This window comes from Saccharomycopsis crataegensis, assembly GCF_037102585.1.
Source record: "Saccharomycopsis crataegensis DNA, jcf7180000000098, whole genome shotgun sequence".
Taxonomy (NCBI): Eukaryota; Fungi; Ascomycota; class Saccharomycetes; order Ascoideales; family Saccharomycopsidaceae; genus Saccharomycopsis; species Saccharomycopsis crataegensis.
Genome location: NW_027043838.1, coordinates 1,435,192 through 1,450,360, shown reverse-complemented (window position 1 = coordinate 1,450,360; position 15,169 = coordinate 1,435,192). Strand labels below are relative to the sequence as shown.

The 15,169-nt window shown below is 38.4% G+C and overlaps 9 protein-coding genes across 9 annotated transcripts; 3 read left to right on the top strand and 6 right to left on the bottom strand. All coding sequences in view use genetic code 12, as the record gives it.

Moving 5' to 3' along the window:
* Positions 1-85: 85 nt before the first annotated feature.
* On the bottom strand, positions 86-451 carry DASC09_063070 (uncharacterized protein; the record flags this gene model as incomplete). Its single annotated transcript, XM_064999891.1, has 1 exon — positions 86-451. One exon carries the CDS (start codon positions 449-451, stop codon positions 86-88), a length of 366 nt encoding a protein of 121 aa, XP_064855963.1.
* A 369-nt stretch (positions 452-820) lies between these two features.
* DASC09_063060 (uncharacterized protein) lies at positions 821-1,863 on the bottom strand (the record flags this gene model as incomplete). The annotated part of the gene is made up of 2 exons (XM_064999890.1): positions 821-1,481; positions 1,568-1,863. The coding sequence occupies 2 exons, from the start codon at positions 1,861-1,863 to the stop codon at positions 821-823; spliced, it is 957 nt and encodes a 318-aa protein (XP_064855962.1).
* Positions 1,864-2,427: 564 nt separating this feature from the next.
* DASC09_063050 (uncharacterized protein) lies at positions 2,428-3,429 on the bottom strand (the record flags this gene model as incomplete). The annotated part of the gene is made up of 1 exon (XM_064999889.1): positions 2,428-3,429. One exon carries the CDS (start codon positions 3,427-3,429, stop codon positions 2,428-2,430), a length of 1,002 nt encoding a protein of 333 aa, XP_064855961.1.
* A 144-nt stretch (positions 3,430-3,573) lies between these two features.
* On the bottom strand, positions 3,574-4,267 carry DASC09_063040 (uncharacterized protein; the record flags this gene model as incomplete). Its single annotated transcript, XM_064999888.1, has 2 exons — positions 3,574-3,856; positions 3,927-4,267. The coding sequence occupies 2 exons, from the start codon at positions 4,265-4,267 to the stop codon at positions 3,574-3,576; spliced, it is 624 nt and encodes a 207-aa protein (XP_064855960.1).
* An 889-nt stretch (positions 4,268-5,156) lies between these two features.
* On the top strand, positions 5,157-6,443 carry DASC09_063030 (PGA52 family protein; the record flags this gene model as incomplete). Its single annotated transcript, XM_064999887.1, has 1 exon — positions 5,157-6,443. One exon carries the CDS (start codon positions 5,157-5,159, stop codon positions 6,441-6,443), a length of 1,287 nt encoding a protein of 428 aa, XP_064855959.1.
* Positions 6,444-7,059: 616 nt separating this feature from the next.
* On the top strand, positions 7,060-7,995 carry DASC09_063020 (uncharacterized protein; the record flags this gene model as incomplete). The annotated part of the gene is made up of 1 exon (XM_064999886.1): positions 7,060-7,995. One exon carries the CDS (start codon positions 7,060-7,062, stop codon positions 7,993-7,995), a length of 936 nt encoding a protein of 311 aa, XP_064855958.1.
* A 2,086-nt stretch (positions 7,996-10,081) lies between these two features.
* Positions 10,082-11,296, top strand: DASC09_063010 (uncharacterized protein; the record flags this gene model as incomplete). The annotated part of the gene is made up of 1 exon (XM_064999885.1): positions 10,082-11,296. The coding sequence occupies one exon, from the start codon at positions 10,082-10,084 to the stop codon at positions 11,294-11,296; it is 1,215 nt and encodes a 404-aa protein (XP_064855957.1).
* A 167-nt stretch (positions 11,297-11,463) lies between these two features.
* DASC09_063000 (uncharacterized protein) lies at positions 11,464-12,198 on the bottom strand (the record flags this gene model as incomplete). The annotated part of the gene is made up of 1 exon (XM_064999884.1): positions 11,464-12,198. One exon carries the CDS (start codon positions 12,196-12,198, stop codon positions 11,464-11,466), a length of 735 nt encoding a protein of 244 aa, XP_064855956.1.
* A 1,100-nt stretch (positions 12,199-13,298) lies between these two features.
* On the bottom strand, positions 13,299-14,846 carry DASC09_062990 (glycogen-binding domain-containing protein; the record flags this gene model as incomplete). Its single annotated transcript, XM_064999883.1, has 3 exons — positions 13,299-14,264; positions 14,469-14,607; positions 14,812-14,846. 3 exons carry the CDS (start codon positions 14,844-14,846, stop codon positions 13,299-13,301), a joined length of 1,140 nt encoding a protein of 379 aa, XP_064855955.1.
* Positions 14,847-15,169: the final 323 nt, after the last annotated feature.

The window sequence follows — 15,169 nt, the reverse complement described above, 5'->3', positions numbered from 1 at the left end:
TTTCCGGGTAAACTAAGTGTCTATACAACAATAACCACCGTTGATTGATTACTCTAAATCACTCTATTGCACTCAAATATCCTGTCTATAGAGCACTCCCGTGGCACCCTTTGGCAACCACCCGTAGCTCTACTTTCACCTTTCCTGGAAACTGGACCACTTGGAACCTCCGTGCCACCCGTGGCCCCAATCTCCGTTGCAACACCTGCTCGGCCAGTGGGACGTCGTTAGGGGAACTCACAAACACTAATACCAGAACCACATTCTCCAACCCAATCCCTCGTCCTCGGAGTTGCTGTTGGATATTGCTGATCGCCTGGATGGTCTGTGGCCCAACCGTGGCCCCCACAACGTTGCCTGTGGCATGCTCGACCCCGATCTGTGATAAAGTGACAAAGTTCGACGGCCGTAGTGGGGCGGTGGTCACCGTAGTTAGGTGGTGGTTCATCATCTTGGGTCCTGCCAAAACCAAAACACTTGAAAAGTCCGTAGATCTGTGAAATTTCCCCCTTTGTTGTTTTTCTTAGCAAAAAAAAAAAAAAAAAAAAAAAAAAAAAAAATCCGTGGATTGGTAATATTGGCCTGCTATACGTCACCTGTTAATGATAATTAGTATTTATACCTGCGGCAACAAATCAAGGATGGTATATGTACACACTTCCAAGAAGCTATTTATTTTTTTTACAGTCTAAATAACTTACAATCAATCACTTTGGTCTAAGAAAACCATTCGAATGAAGTATGCGTACCACACTATGCATATACACCACTATGAATATGAAATAAAAGAACAAAAAATATGCAACTATAGTCCAAGAACTTATTTATCCAATACTCTAAGAGCAGCCTCGAAAGCAGCCAAAGCAGCAGCATTGGCAGGGAATGAACGACATATGGAAGGAGCAAAACCTTTGAAAAATGCTCTGACCCCTCCTCTATTTTGGTAAATGTATTTGACGGCTTGCAGATAACTCTTGAATTTCGGGTTTTCCACACTATCAGTCATGATGACTTGTTTAATGACGTCTGCAGGATAGGCCATGGTCCAGAACACTGTGGCACTGAGCCCACCACTCCAGAAATTGATGGCCACTTTCGACATGTTGGTGTGGTCTTCAAACCATTTAGTAAAGATTTCATAAGACCCCCACCAAAACACAAAGTTCGATCTGAAAACCATAGTTGGGAATAACCCTCTATATAGCCCAGTGATACCGCTGTTCTTCACCACTTTGAAAAGACAATCTATAGGACCGGCATATAATTTCGATTTAGCATCGTACTGGATTTGCAATCTTGCTTTCACCTGTTCAACTGGAGCAGCGACAAATGAAACTGTCCACCCGGCCCCTAGCCCTGCAAGACAATGACCCAACAACGGGAGTCTCTGTTCATCTTTATAAATGGTGTTCATCAAACAAGTCCGGTAATTGTGTAATGATCCAAGCATGACAGAATCCATAAGAACCCATCCCACAAGTCTTGAAAAGTTAGTAAAATGAATTGCAAAAAAAGAAAAGCATAAATAAATATACTATAGTATAATGTAATATAATAAAATACATACGGGGGAGTGAAGCCTTTATAAAGACCTTTGATACCTTCTTTAGCAATGGTTTGTGTCAAGGCATTTATAGGACCGGTAAAACGGCCTTCAGAAACTTGCAACCTTACTTTGATCGTGTCGAATGGATGACCAACGGTGTTCTTAGCCATCCCAGAGCACACTCCAGCCACAAATCCAACCCATCCGGCGGCGTGCTTCTGGCGCTCTCCTTCAACCTTGACGTCTTTGGACATTTTGACACTCCCAATGAACTGTTGCGAAAGTCTGGGTCGCTCTGACTCATAGTGGGAAATCATAATTTTCGATCAATATTATATATATATATAGTTGTGGTGCGTTTAGAGATTTTTTTTTATAAAAAAAAAAAAAGGCTTTTGCGACGTTGCTGAAATCATACAATTGCATTTCCTCTAGGCTGTCATGTTCGCAACCATTAGGGACCAACTTGGGTTCTAACTCACATTTGCTTGATTAGTTAGAACACAAGCATATAATACATGGTAGGTGGGGTTCCTGTACACCCTGAATACTCTTAATCTTATTCAACGTTACTAGAAATTATATACGTAGTCATATATTATGCATATAACAACTAGCCGAAAACCCAAAATCCGGCGTTTGTTATTAATATATATTATTATATCGTTCTATTTATTATCTTTATATTCACTCGTACAAAGTCGATGACATAATTTCAATTTACTGATCGGCATCCACTTACAATAAACACTGAAGGCAACCAAAAAAAAAAATTCGCTGACGATACGGATAGAGCTGCTCGTTCGAATACTTCTGTTCAAATATCTCCGGATTAGAAATTAAGAATTAAAAAGAAAACAATAAAGAAAAAAAAATTAGGCTCATACGTTAGAAAACAATGCTCTTTCCCATTCTGCTTTCTCAATTCCCATCGATTCCGCAAGAGTTTCGAAATCACACCAATCTATACCCCCCGAACTTTTTGGGCTTTTCTTTTCTTTTGGAACACACTTGATTTCGCTTAAGCCGTAATCAATGAAGACAAAATTGTTCTTATGCTTTGTTTTTCTCATGAATACGTTAGATAATTTGATATCGTTATGATATACACCACTATTGTGCATATGTAGTAATTGTTTAGCACCTTCCACAAAATCTTCAATAGTTTTGGGTTTTGTGGTTAGTTCTTCAGCAAGAAAAACAGGACCGACAGCAATGTAGTTTTCCAACCTATGTGGGTCCTCTAGTTTATTATTTTGCTTAAAGTAGACTCTGAAAAAAGCAAATGCGTATATCTTCAATTTACTGATTTGTTCATGCTGATTTTTTTGGTTGTGCAAGTCGATCAGTTTATAACTGATGTATTCATTTCTGAAGTGACTTACCATTTTTTGGATGACTTCTTCAGGCTCCGTGCGTGATTCCATATTAATCATGTACTTCTGAGGATCGAAAATCTTTAAAAGTACATGTTTCTTATTATCTTCCTCAATCGACACCCCTGCATCTTTAAGCTCTTTAATCTTGACCCTAAAGACTTGCGAGTTTTGAAAAAAATCAGTTTGTATACTTCTGGAAATACCTTCATCCACAAGATCTTCATGATCAATATAAACAGTGTGATATCCCAAAGTTTGCTTCGCATCATCAATTTTTTCATCGAATCTTCTCTGTATCCCACTTTTTGCCATTACTTCAAAGTAACCGGTTGCATATGAGCGGAAATCATCCAGTGCCGCTTCACAAAAAATGGAATCAAAATGATCTTTGCTTAATAATGCCGATGCATCGCCATTTAGGCGAGCTTTCCTCTGTGCTATTTCAAATTCAGACTTGTTAAATTCCTCGTATAACAAAGCCAAAAGTGTCGAGAAGGCCGACATGGGACCCTCTGTATTAAGGGTGCTGGATGACTTGGTACATGCATACTCCAATCGTAAGTGGATCTCATCATTAATTATTTTCAAGTCCAAGATTTGAATAAAAATGTAAGTAAAACTGTCACTTAAAATTCCAATAGGTGTTTCTCATAATATCATATAGGTAGCAATTTGGTCGATAATAGAAACAGCTGCTGAATTCCCCTCATCATCAAGATCTAGTTTTCTTTTCTTGGTGATCAGGGATTCTGAGGAAAGGAAATCCAAATAAGCTGTAACTATCTGAAGGCTCGGTCTTTTAATTTCATCTAACCAAATTTTTTTATCATCAAGAAGTGTAATGCTGAGATCAGGATAAAGATTCAATCTAGCGTCTTTGCCCCCTATTCTTGTTTGAATTTCTATGGACGTATTGATACCTACTTTTCTGCTCGTGAAAGAACACAATACCTTTTTACTCGGTTCTATATAAAACGAGCAATTTAGCTCTTTCTCGATACTCAGATTCCGGTATATTCAATTCGGCATGTCTTTTTGTACAACCCTCATAAGTATACTGCAAAATATGGTATAACTTAAGGTTGAATTTACTCAAATCATCAGTGGTGCCTACCGGCGAGGCTATGGCTTTCAGAAAGTTTTCTGAAAAGTAATAGGAAGCAGGTAAATATCTGATAATAGTAGCCCAAAGCTTGCACTTTTCAAGAGATGAGCCATTTTCTACCATATCCATAAAGTTTTCCTTATTATCTCCGTGGGTCAGGCCAATGATCTCTGATAATTCAGGGATGTAACTTGGACCAGTACGCTTGTCCGCAACTTTGAATTGTGGAACATTCATTGTGAAATTAAATGGTTTACTAACCAAAGTTGAAAGTTTTAAAAAATTTAAAAATTGTGAAGATTATCTAAAGGTAGCAAATAATAGCGAATAATAGCAATTGTATAAATTATAGTAGGGGTGATTTCCCTCGTAAGCTTGGAAAATAGCAGACAATATAGCAATGTGCAAGTTGTGAAGCACACACGTTCATGTAGAGGCTGCAGTTCTTTTTTGGTGAAAGAGGAGAGAACATGGTAGTACTTCCTATCACAATGATTATTTGCCCCACATATTACCCTGCTGTTTTCTAAAAGTAACGTACCAATGATGGTGTTAATTAATTAATACTTGTGGATATATCAACTTAATTTTATTTTAGTTTCTTTTTACTTTTGATGAAAGACCTCTACAGTGAAAAATATATGATGGTTTGAAAAGATAAACGCAAACCAGTATGCACAGGTGTATCACTCTTATAAGGAGGGCCGCTAATTGGCGTGCAAATTATTACCAGTGGGACCATCACACCAACAAATATTCTCTACTAGTTTAGGATGTTTTATCTTGACACTACCAACCCGTGTCAAGGGGTCCGCCCACCAACTTGCGACAATCCTGATACATCGGGCTCCTGAAACATGGTTAAATGCACACTATGAAAAAAACTGCGTTAGACCCAACATGCTGGCTTAGACTACGCAAATATATATATATATATATAGTTATAAAACGTATTTGAGCTGCTGCTCTCTAATGCTCGTCATAAAATAATATTTCCGAGACAGCTTCACGATCAAGAAAATAATTATAAGGATCTATTTGGCCCTAGTCACTCTTTTAAATCTTTTATCCTCCAACTAATTACTCGACGTTCTCTTATAATTTCTTCAATCAAATTCAAGGTCCAATGAAGTTCAGCTATTCCTTTGTATGTGCTGCAGCAGCATTTTTTCCATTAGTTTCTGCTGGAAGCACCAGTTTCGTGAAATATTCATCAATAGGCTATTCTGGTCATTACAATGATATCACCAACATGGACGAATCCACCGGTACTTGTACTTCTTCATCAAAGAGTTTCAGTGGTAACTTGTCGCCATTGGATGAAGAATTGTCGGTCCATATTAGAGGCCCAATTCAATTGAAGAAATTCGCGGTCTACACCACTTCTTCCAGCTCCAAAAAGAAGAGAGAAGAATCTCCTGTCGGTAGAAGACACCAGCACCAAAAGAGAGAAGCCGACGTGAAAACCGTCGATGTCACCGAAACCGTCTACGTTACCGAAGGTGATGATGATACCAGCACCGTGGCCCCGGCTTCTACCACCTCTGCTACTGTGGCGGTTGCCAGCATCGGCGCTGTTAACAAAGTGTTAGACGCATACCATTCCACCGATGTCAATCCTTCCAGTGTCGCCAGTTCTGCTACTGCTTCATCTTCATCATCGGCATCCACCGGTACCACTTCAGGTTCCTGGACCAGAAAGTCTTATTATGATGCTTCTGCTGGTACTGCCAGTAACGTGGTGTTCATGAACCATTTGGGTGACTCTTCTTATTCTGGTACCTGGTCTTCTTCCTTTGGTAACTCCATTTCATATGCTGATGCCTCTGGTACAGGTAAATCCAAGACCGCCACTACTCTCAAAGACACCACCTTGGCCTCCGATGACGAAGTCGTGTTATTCACTGGTGAAAAATGTGGTTCTGATTGTGGGTACTACAGATCCGATATTCCTGCTTACAAAGGTTGGGACGGTTCCACAAAGATCTTTGCCTTCAATTTCCAAATGCCAACCGATAGTGGCACCAAGACCACCAATAACTACGATATGCCAGCCGTGTGGTTATTGAACGCCAAAATCCCAAGAACTTTGCAATACGGTACGGAATCTTGTTCTTGTTGGTCCACTGGTTGTGGGGAATTGGACTTGTGGGAAGTTATCACCAGCGGGTCTAGTCAAATGACTAACCATTTGCACGATGGCCAAGGGGAAGACGGTACTCGTTGGGGTGGTGGAGGAAGCAGCGATTACTTCACTAGACCTACTAGCTCTGCCGAGACTTTTGTTGCTGTGTTCGATGGCCTGAACGTTTACTTGAAACAAGTCAGCAATTTTGATTTCGACAGTAGTATTGATGCCGATACTGTCAATGGCTGGATCACTGGTACTGCAAGTGATGCTATCTTGGTCTAATCGACTTGATTATTGCTCTTCCAATGAGCTACTAAAAGATAAATGCCATTTGTTTCTCTCAGCTTTAGTTTTTTTTTTTTTTTTTTTCATTTCAGTTCTTTTATTTTTATGATATACAGTTTATTATATAGTTTCTTTTAATCCGTTGTTATTTTATGTTCGCAAGTGTTGAAAATGTAATGTGGCGCAGACCAGCGATTGCGATTACTCATCCACAATTTTGGCTCATCTCACTCTATTCTGTTATTGCCAAGTTCGGATAAGACAACGATATTTTTCGCTTTCCGTTTGGGCCACCAAAACATCCCTGGTTATGTCACCACACACCTTGTTACAATTACTGTATCAGTAATACGATTGATCCTGACACAGCCAATATTGAAAAGACCCTTGTTTTTTACCATTTTTGCGTTCCCTGCGAGGCGAGGTACGGCTTTCACCACCGACAAAAACCCGCCTTAAACGCGCCATCGTTTTCGGACGTACACAGAAAACAAACAATAGAAAGTTTTAACTTTTCAACATTTAAATACAATGCCTTCCGCTGTATTTGGACCCTTTCTCTACAATTCTTCTCACTTGGCAGAAACAAACATTTTAGTTAATTATTACCCAAATGGATTTCACCGCTGGCTTAAAAACTGCTCCGTCAGTTTTGTTTTGTATTTTATTTCTCGTTGCCGGGATAGTGGTAACCGTCGAATTATTGTACAGTGCAAGAAAGGTCCATACTCTTTTCCTCGCCAAGATACACCGAAGTGAAGTAGTCTTCCCTGAGAATGTGTCTGCCCAAGAGATAGTGCGAACTCATAGAAAGAAATTACGTGCTTTGCTTCCAAGATACCTTAGTTTTATCATTGCTTGTTTTTCCGAAGGTGTGGGATACATTTTCCGTGTTATACTTTGCAAAGGTTCCTTCAATGTCAATGATTACATTGCTATGAGTACTTTGATCTTGATTGGTCCGAGTATTGAGATGGTCACCATTCTCTTCGTGTACCGTCGGATGTTGAAACGTATTGGCTGTGGTGACCCGCTCAATCTTTCTCCAAGACTCAACAGAATGCTCTTTTTTGGACTTATCGTTAGTTCATCAGTGATGCAAGTCGTGGCCGGTGCGAAATTATCTGATCCAAACGCACTTGATGAAGTTTTGACTTACTATATTGCTGGGATCTCGTTGCAAATTGCGATGTTCGGGATCCTTCTTTTTTCGATGCTTAAATTCAGTTTGACCATCCATACTCATCAATTCCCTCACTTGACTGCTCATTGGAAAACCATGAACTGGGCTCTTTTCCTCTCCACTACGGCGTTATTAGTGAGATCTATCATCAGATTGGTGGAATATAAACAAGGTTGGGAAGGATATATCATGAATCACTCATGGTTTTTCTACGTGTTTGATTCGACCCCAGTGTTCTTGGTGACAATATTTTTCATCATGGGAGGCCCATTGTATACCCCATTTGTTTTGGAAAGTGAAACATATCTTTACAATTTGGGAATTCTCAATGGTAAAAGTGAAGAAACTGAATTAGCGTCGATTTGAATGGAGATATTGTAGTGTTTTTTTTTCTTGGTTTTTTTTTTTCTCTCCGATTATTATGGGATATATAAGTTTAATATATTGTTTGCAAACAATTGACTGAAATAAAGGCTTTTGTTGTTGAACTTTACTATGAGAATTATGTAACCAACGTTTCCTAATTTGTACTCATGTGAAAGAACTATTGAGTTGGATCAATATCAATAATTTTTTATTTTCTTACTCTACGTTGAGGTTTCTAAACCTGAGGTAACTAGTAAACATATAATTAGAAACTCTATCGTCACTAAATGCAAAGAGCATTTTAATTAATATGTTGGGAAACTCGATATTTAGAATCGCCCAATTGGAGGAGGCTGTTGGATCTAAAATGGCGATATAAGGAATATCGGATCATTTCGTATCTGCTGATACCCAATCTTGATGATCAACTAATACCTCAGGACAAATTTTTATTCATTCCAACTGACAAAGACTATGAAAAATCTAAGGAGTGCCCGAATACCATGATAAAGTCCCATCTCTTAGTTGAACTTAATCCCCTGCTACAATCGCAAACATTCCAACTTTTTATCTATATATATATATGTCCATCTTACAGTACTAGTCACAATATATATAACCATAAACATAAAATTGGTTAAGCAAACAGAAAAAAAAAAAGAAAAAGTTGTGCAGAATCAATACAGCGTAGCAAAGCAAGAGTCCAAAGTATCATTTTGTAAGGCGGGGTCTTCTCATGGGTGCTACACCCCGAATACCCAACAAGTAATTACCGTATCTGGTCATTTAGAGCTCTTCGAATATTCGACCAAAACTCATATTTACTGTCATCAACCAAATATGTAAAAGTCATGCAAGTCATGCGGAACTTTATTACATTTTACTAGTAGCAAGGGTGTTCCAAACCCCCTGAAAACAGCAACCGTCTGCAAATATTTATAGACGCACCCCACATTTTTCAACTTTTGCACTTGCATAACTCACCACCAAATTTACACGTGCCACTACACTTTTGTGCGGACACGCCTTTGTTAGATCTGGTTAACGAAGCCTCTTGCTCATTGCCATAACTTTTTGTGCTATTTTTATTATTATTTTCTTATCTTCTTCTATTACTTATTTATGGGAAAGATATCTTATCATCGAACAATTAATTAACACTTATTTTTTACACCTTATCTCTTTACGATAGAATTATGTCTTACAAGCTGAATACAGTGTCTTGATTGGCTCGGTTCGTTTAACTACCCGACTTAATTCTATAGCGCAATGGTGCCGCTGCACTTGTTCCCGGCAATTGGTACACCCTTGGGGAATGGTAGACGATGAAAGTGATAAGGACGATGATACATATGGAGATCGTAGTAGGGACAAGAAGAGAAGGTTAGAAATATCAAGAAATATTTGCTGGTATCAATTATTTTTTGCTGGTATTAACAATAAAAATACCTGGATAAATCTCACACTCATGGGTATAGTCACGTGCATATATACCAAAAGAGCTCGATTTCATAACGGGGGGAGCCTTCTTCACTTTATCCCAACAAGCATGAAATTCACTGATACCTTATCTGGCAAGACTTAACAACATCCTCCAAGTGATAATTCACAGTCATGACTGGGCAACTGATTTGATAAATGCTACTATTATTATCTCGTTTTTATAGATAGTTTTTCCCGGAAAAAAAATATGTTGACACCAAAAAAGTCCGATGTTTTTGGCCCATGCAAGGCTCATTACTGATGAATACCCACACACAGAAAAAAAAAATAACTATGTGGATGATTCACAATGGTATCTAGTGTAATCGAGGAGCTTGCCAATATATCCAAAAGTAGAAGAAAAATCATAGCCCAATGATTCACTGGTTTGTTAGCACCGACGCCTATTCCCCATCAAGAAGGAGTGAAAGCACAATTTTTGGTACTACCGTTGTACCAAACAGTGATACCGTACTACTTCAGGACATCTTATAAAGGAATCAGATGCTCAGTATTATTATCAACAATATGAAAACATTCAATTAACAATACAGAAAACACAATCCTGTTGTTTTTTTTGTTTTTTTTTTGTTTTTCAAAAATAATGTTATTTATTCACTCTCTTCTTCTTGCTGTGGCGTCAGCTTACCCAATTTTCCAAGGTTTAAACAACACTGAACTCGACGATGGCATCAGCAGCTCCAACACCAGTATTTTCAGCAATTTCAATTCTACTGCTTCCAATAGCTCGGTTCATATAGTCAACAACGCTGTGGAGATGCGTGTGAAAAGTTACAGCTACGCAGAATTCCCAATTACTTATGAAGGGGTGGCCTACTTTATCGATGCGCAAGTTGGTTCAAATAAAGACACTGTGAGGATGCTTTTTGATACTGGATCCTCGTACACTTGGGTCCGCTCTAGCGACATGTGTGACAATGCTTCTACGGATTGTTCTGGGTACGGGTCTTATGATTATGAAAAATCGACCACCATGAAGGACAAAAAGAAAGAACTTCGTCTCAGTTACGGTGACGGTTCTTGGTACGATACCGAGGTTGTCACGGATTCCTTCTGGTTAGGGGATTACCAGTTCTCAAATCAATATCTTGAATTGGATAAAGACAGCTGGTCGTCAATTGGGGGATTAATGGCCCTCAGTATCAATGTGAGATCCAAGCAACTCATCAGCAAGTTCCAGAAAGTCTTTAATACTCAAAAACAAGGTTTCAGTGTTTATTTAGGGCCAAAAGAACTGAACTTCAACGGGTCTTTGCTTTTTGGGGCCATCGACTATGACAAAATCGATGGTAACTTCACCGCTTTGAAGCTCACTAACTGGAGAAATCAATATAAAGGAGCCACTAACTGGACTGTCGCCAGTAGAGGTATTCTGTACGACGGTAAAACTATTGTGGATCAAACTTATCCAGCGATGCTTGATACCGGTACCACCAATCTTGGGGTTCCAACTGCCGTTTGGGAAAATATCACTTCAACTTTTGGTGCCACCGAAGAAAACGGTAATTGGGTTTTGGATTGTCCATCAAATGACAAAAACCTCACTTTCTATTTTGACAATAATTTATCCATCAATGTCGAAGCAAGTTCTTTGGTCGATACGTACGGTGATAAATGCTATTTCGATGGAATCAATGACAATGGACCAGTGGGGTACATCTTGGGGGATTCATTCATGAGATACTCTTATGTCTACCACGATGCCCACAAGGATGCCATCATGATGGGCCAGGCAAAGTATTCCAACACAAAAAACATCAAGATCATGACCGAAGATGTTGATGCCATTCATCCATAACCTATAACTTGGCTCTCTCCATCGTAGATGGCCATAAAAACAGAAAATCAAATAATTTTTTGTGACTTAGATATAGATTCATAGAAAACAATACAAACATTTATTAGTTTAACATCATCTGTAGAGATGTGAGTCTAAAAGTAAATTTCAAGGCAAAAAAAATATCATTAAACCAAAGCCAATACAAAAATGGTCATGAAAATCATTAATCCATAAATTGTGGTTCCAGCAAAGTTGAAAGACGTACCAATAATTGATCTGATCCCATCATTGGATGAGGAATACAGAGTTGTATTGACCTTAGTAACGTAGGTGCTTTTCTTTGTAGAAGTAGTATAATGCCCGAATTTATTTGTAAAAATGATAGGGATATAAGCTACTTTGGTCAATGTCTCTGTTGAAACTCTTGGCAAATTTTGTGATGCAGAGTTTGCTGAAACTTGAGAAGGAGGGTTTGCTGAAACTTGTGATGCAGAGTTTGCTGAAACTTGTGAAGAAGGCTTTACCGAGACTTGCCCAGAAGGCTTTACTGAGACCTGCGATAATACCTCTGGTGAATCTTGAGATGTACTTTTCGGCAAAATTTGGGTAGTTGTTTTTGGTGTAACGTGTGTAGTGACTTTTGGTGTGACGTGTGTAGTTACTTTTGGTGTGGCGTGTGTTGTAGCTTTTGCTGAGTTACCATGTCCACCATTACCACCACTACCACCACTACCACCATTACCACCACCTTCACCTTCACCTTCACCTTCACCTTCGCCTCCACCTCCACCTCCACCTTCGCCTTCGCCTTCGCCATGGCTTCCCTTTCTTCTCTGAAGTGACGCTGGAATGTTGGCTTGTATGTTGGCCAGTGAAAGGCATACTAAAAGAAAAACGGCAAAAAGGTATTGAAACTTCATCGAGCTGTGTATGTTAATGTAATGATAGATAGAGAGAGAGAGAGAGAGAGAGAGAGAGAGAGAAAAGACAAGAAAATTGTTTAATTTTGCCAAGCGATATTATACCCGATATTTATATTTCTATATTCGTTCAGAAACAGATACTGTGGTAAAAAAAAAAAAAAAAAAAAAAAAGCAAGTGGTGACAAATATACGGTTCTTGACATACACAGCCAATGAAAAGAAAATTTTTGTCACGGAAATCAATTCTAAAAGTTCCCTGATGACGATTTGCATCAGGGAAGTCATAATTAAAGTTCATGCATTAGTGCAAATGCTCTTTATTCTTTCAGGTCACCACAGAATTGGAACCCCTCTAAGCCACCATCAAAATACAGGGACCTGCGCTCCTTGGCCTTCCTTCTATCTCTATTTCTTATACAAATACAGGCCCTTTCTTTCCTTCATCTTTGGTAGCCACTTCTACCACCATCAACAGATGGCCACTTACCAGTATCTAATACTCTTAGTTCACTGTGCAGTGACGCAATTAACAATAGCGGGCATTTTACTAATATTTATCCACATTAGGGGGTTTTCCCGCAAGAACGGGTAGCCGCTGCTTGGCCAAATCAGTCAGTCGACTGTAAATCTACTTTTACCGGTAACTAGGAGAACTACAGTGCAACGCAGATGTGGTACGCAGCCATGACAAATACGTAGAAGATATACCTTCTTGTTGTATATATATTCTAAGAAAGATTCTATTGCAGCAGAAACATCAACCTATATTGGATAATATAAAGATTGCGAACAAAAAATATGGTCAAGCTAAACGAGTTGGTAGGCACAAAATCCTGCTTTAGAAAGAAAAAAATAGATAAAAAAAATCAGAATAAAATCAAGATCAATAACAGATAAGAGAAGCGCATGTAAGTATCATTAAATCACCTCAATGATAAAATCACGACGCTAAATCTAAAATGAGAGAAGGAACACTTTAGTGAAAAAAAAAAAAAAAAAAATAACCAGAAATCTTAAAACTGTGAAGGGAAAAACAATTTCCCAAACCTTGAATATTAGAGAGGACTATCTCTCTCAAATATTGCGCTGACACTAAATCATCTGAAAATTTTCTTAACTCTAGACACAATCGAAGATGACCACAGTTGCCTGTGGCCAATAGATCTAGAAGGGGTAGGATGATCGTGCTCGATTGTACTCATGAAAGCCTCATCAAAATGTGATAGTTCATTGTTACTTTCAATATTTTCACTAGAACCATTCATATTGAAATGTGAAAGTGATCCATGGGTACTGCTAAAAATCTCATTACTGCTTATGCTTTTAATGCTGGCAGATAATCCTAAGTCATCCAAATGTAAACTATTGAGAATCATGCCTTGATCATCACACGGTGTATGATCACCAACAATTTCTTTCATACCATTTCCAACTTCCTTATTCCCTAGATGAATTGGTGGCTCAATACTCGTGAAAACACTACTTTCTGTATTAGATTTCTGTGCACAAAAATGAGATTGGTTATCAATAGCAACATTACAAGATTGTAATGATTTCTCGGCGTTTTTTTTATTTGATGGGATCGACGTAACCATGGAATACTCACTATTTGATCGGGTTATCTGCTTTTTATCAGATTCATCAAGATCGGGAGATTTCTCTTTAAGTTCTCTTTCGCCTTGAGTTAAGAGTTTCAGAGTATTTTCCGCGGACTGCGATTTTTCTGATCGATCTCCCACATCATATTGAGATTCTTTGCGTATCGGTGCCCTCCCAATACTGGCAGTATCCAAGGTTTCATTACTGCTTAATGAATAAGTTTCTGAATAATTTTTTCTCTCAGAAGGAGAAATTTTTTCTACTACTTCAGCAAGTTTATTCTCCACCGTCTTATTGCTATTATCCTTATAGGAAGGATTCTCATTTTCCTTATCATTCTCAGTGTCATCAGGATTAGTAAACTTAGATAACTCTTCAGGATAAACAACATTGTTCTGAATACCGGCAAAATCTATTTCAACCGCATGTTTTGAGCTAGTAATCCATTGCCCATCAACCACGTACTTTTTGACATGATGTTAGTAAGTTGCCTTTTTGGGGGAACCGAAGATCTTATCTTTTGACGCATGTGCTAAATTGCATTGACAGGGCGCCAAAAATGAGATGAGATGAAAGCGGGGCAATCAACACAATAAGAACCTTTGATAAGAAAATAGAGCAAAAAAATATTTCAGATCCATTCAAGAGTGGTAAAATCATATACTTACTTTGAATAAGGCTTTTTCATATTTTGGAAGTGAAATGGTGGCCATGAATTTAGAATCAGGGTCCAATTTGGTAAGCTGCGTAGATTGGCTCCAATTATCGAAGGTTCCGGTGACCACGACCTTGGAAGCTCCAGAAGGCCTTACGTATTGTTAGTAACATGCTAATAATACCTTTTTTTTCATCTCAAAATGGAATATTTACTGTCTTTTAATGTTTAGGAATAGAAAAATTGAAAAAAAAAGTGACAGAAACGCTGTCAAAAATGATGCCTCAGATCAGACTAACTTTGCAGGGAAAATGGCAGAAAAAAAATGTCAAAGAACTCAAGACTTTAATACTAACCATTCAAAAGTGTATAAGACACTATCTCCATGCATATTTATTTGCACAACTGGATATCTTTTGATGAGAATTCGGTTATTAACAATCAATAAAGGAAGGAGAGTGGGAACAAGGAAAAAAAAATATCAGAAAAAAAAGGAGATCCATTTTTAGGGGGCTCCGACAAGCAGCGCTTTTGTGACACAAACAAGGAACAAGACAATATAGAACAAGGAACCACTCTCCAATTGGGCTACTAGTAGGGGCTATCTGACAAAAATTTTTAACAGAAAAAAGGATATCTACAATATTATCATTGAGAGGATCCACCTTCTTTTATTGTAAGATGAAACGAATGTTAAATATCCTTGTAAGGAAA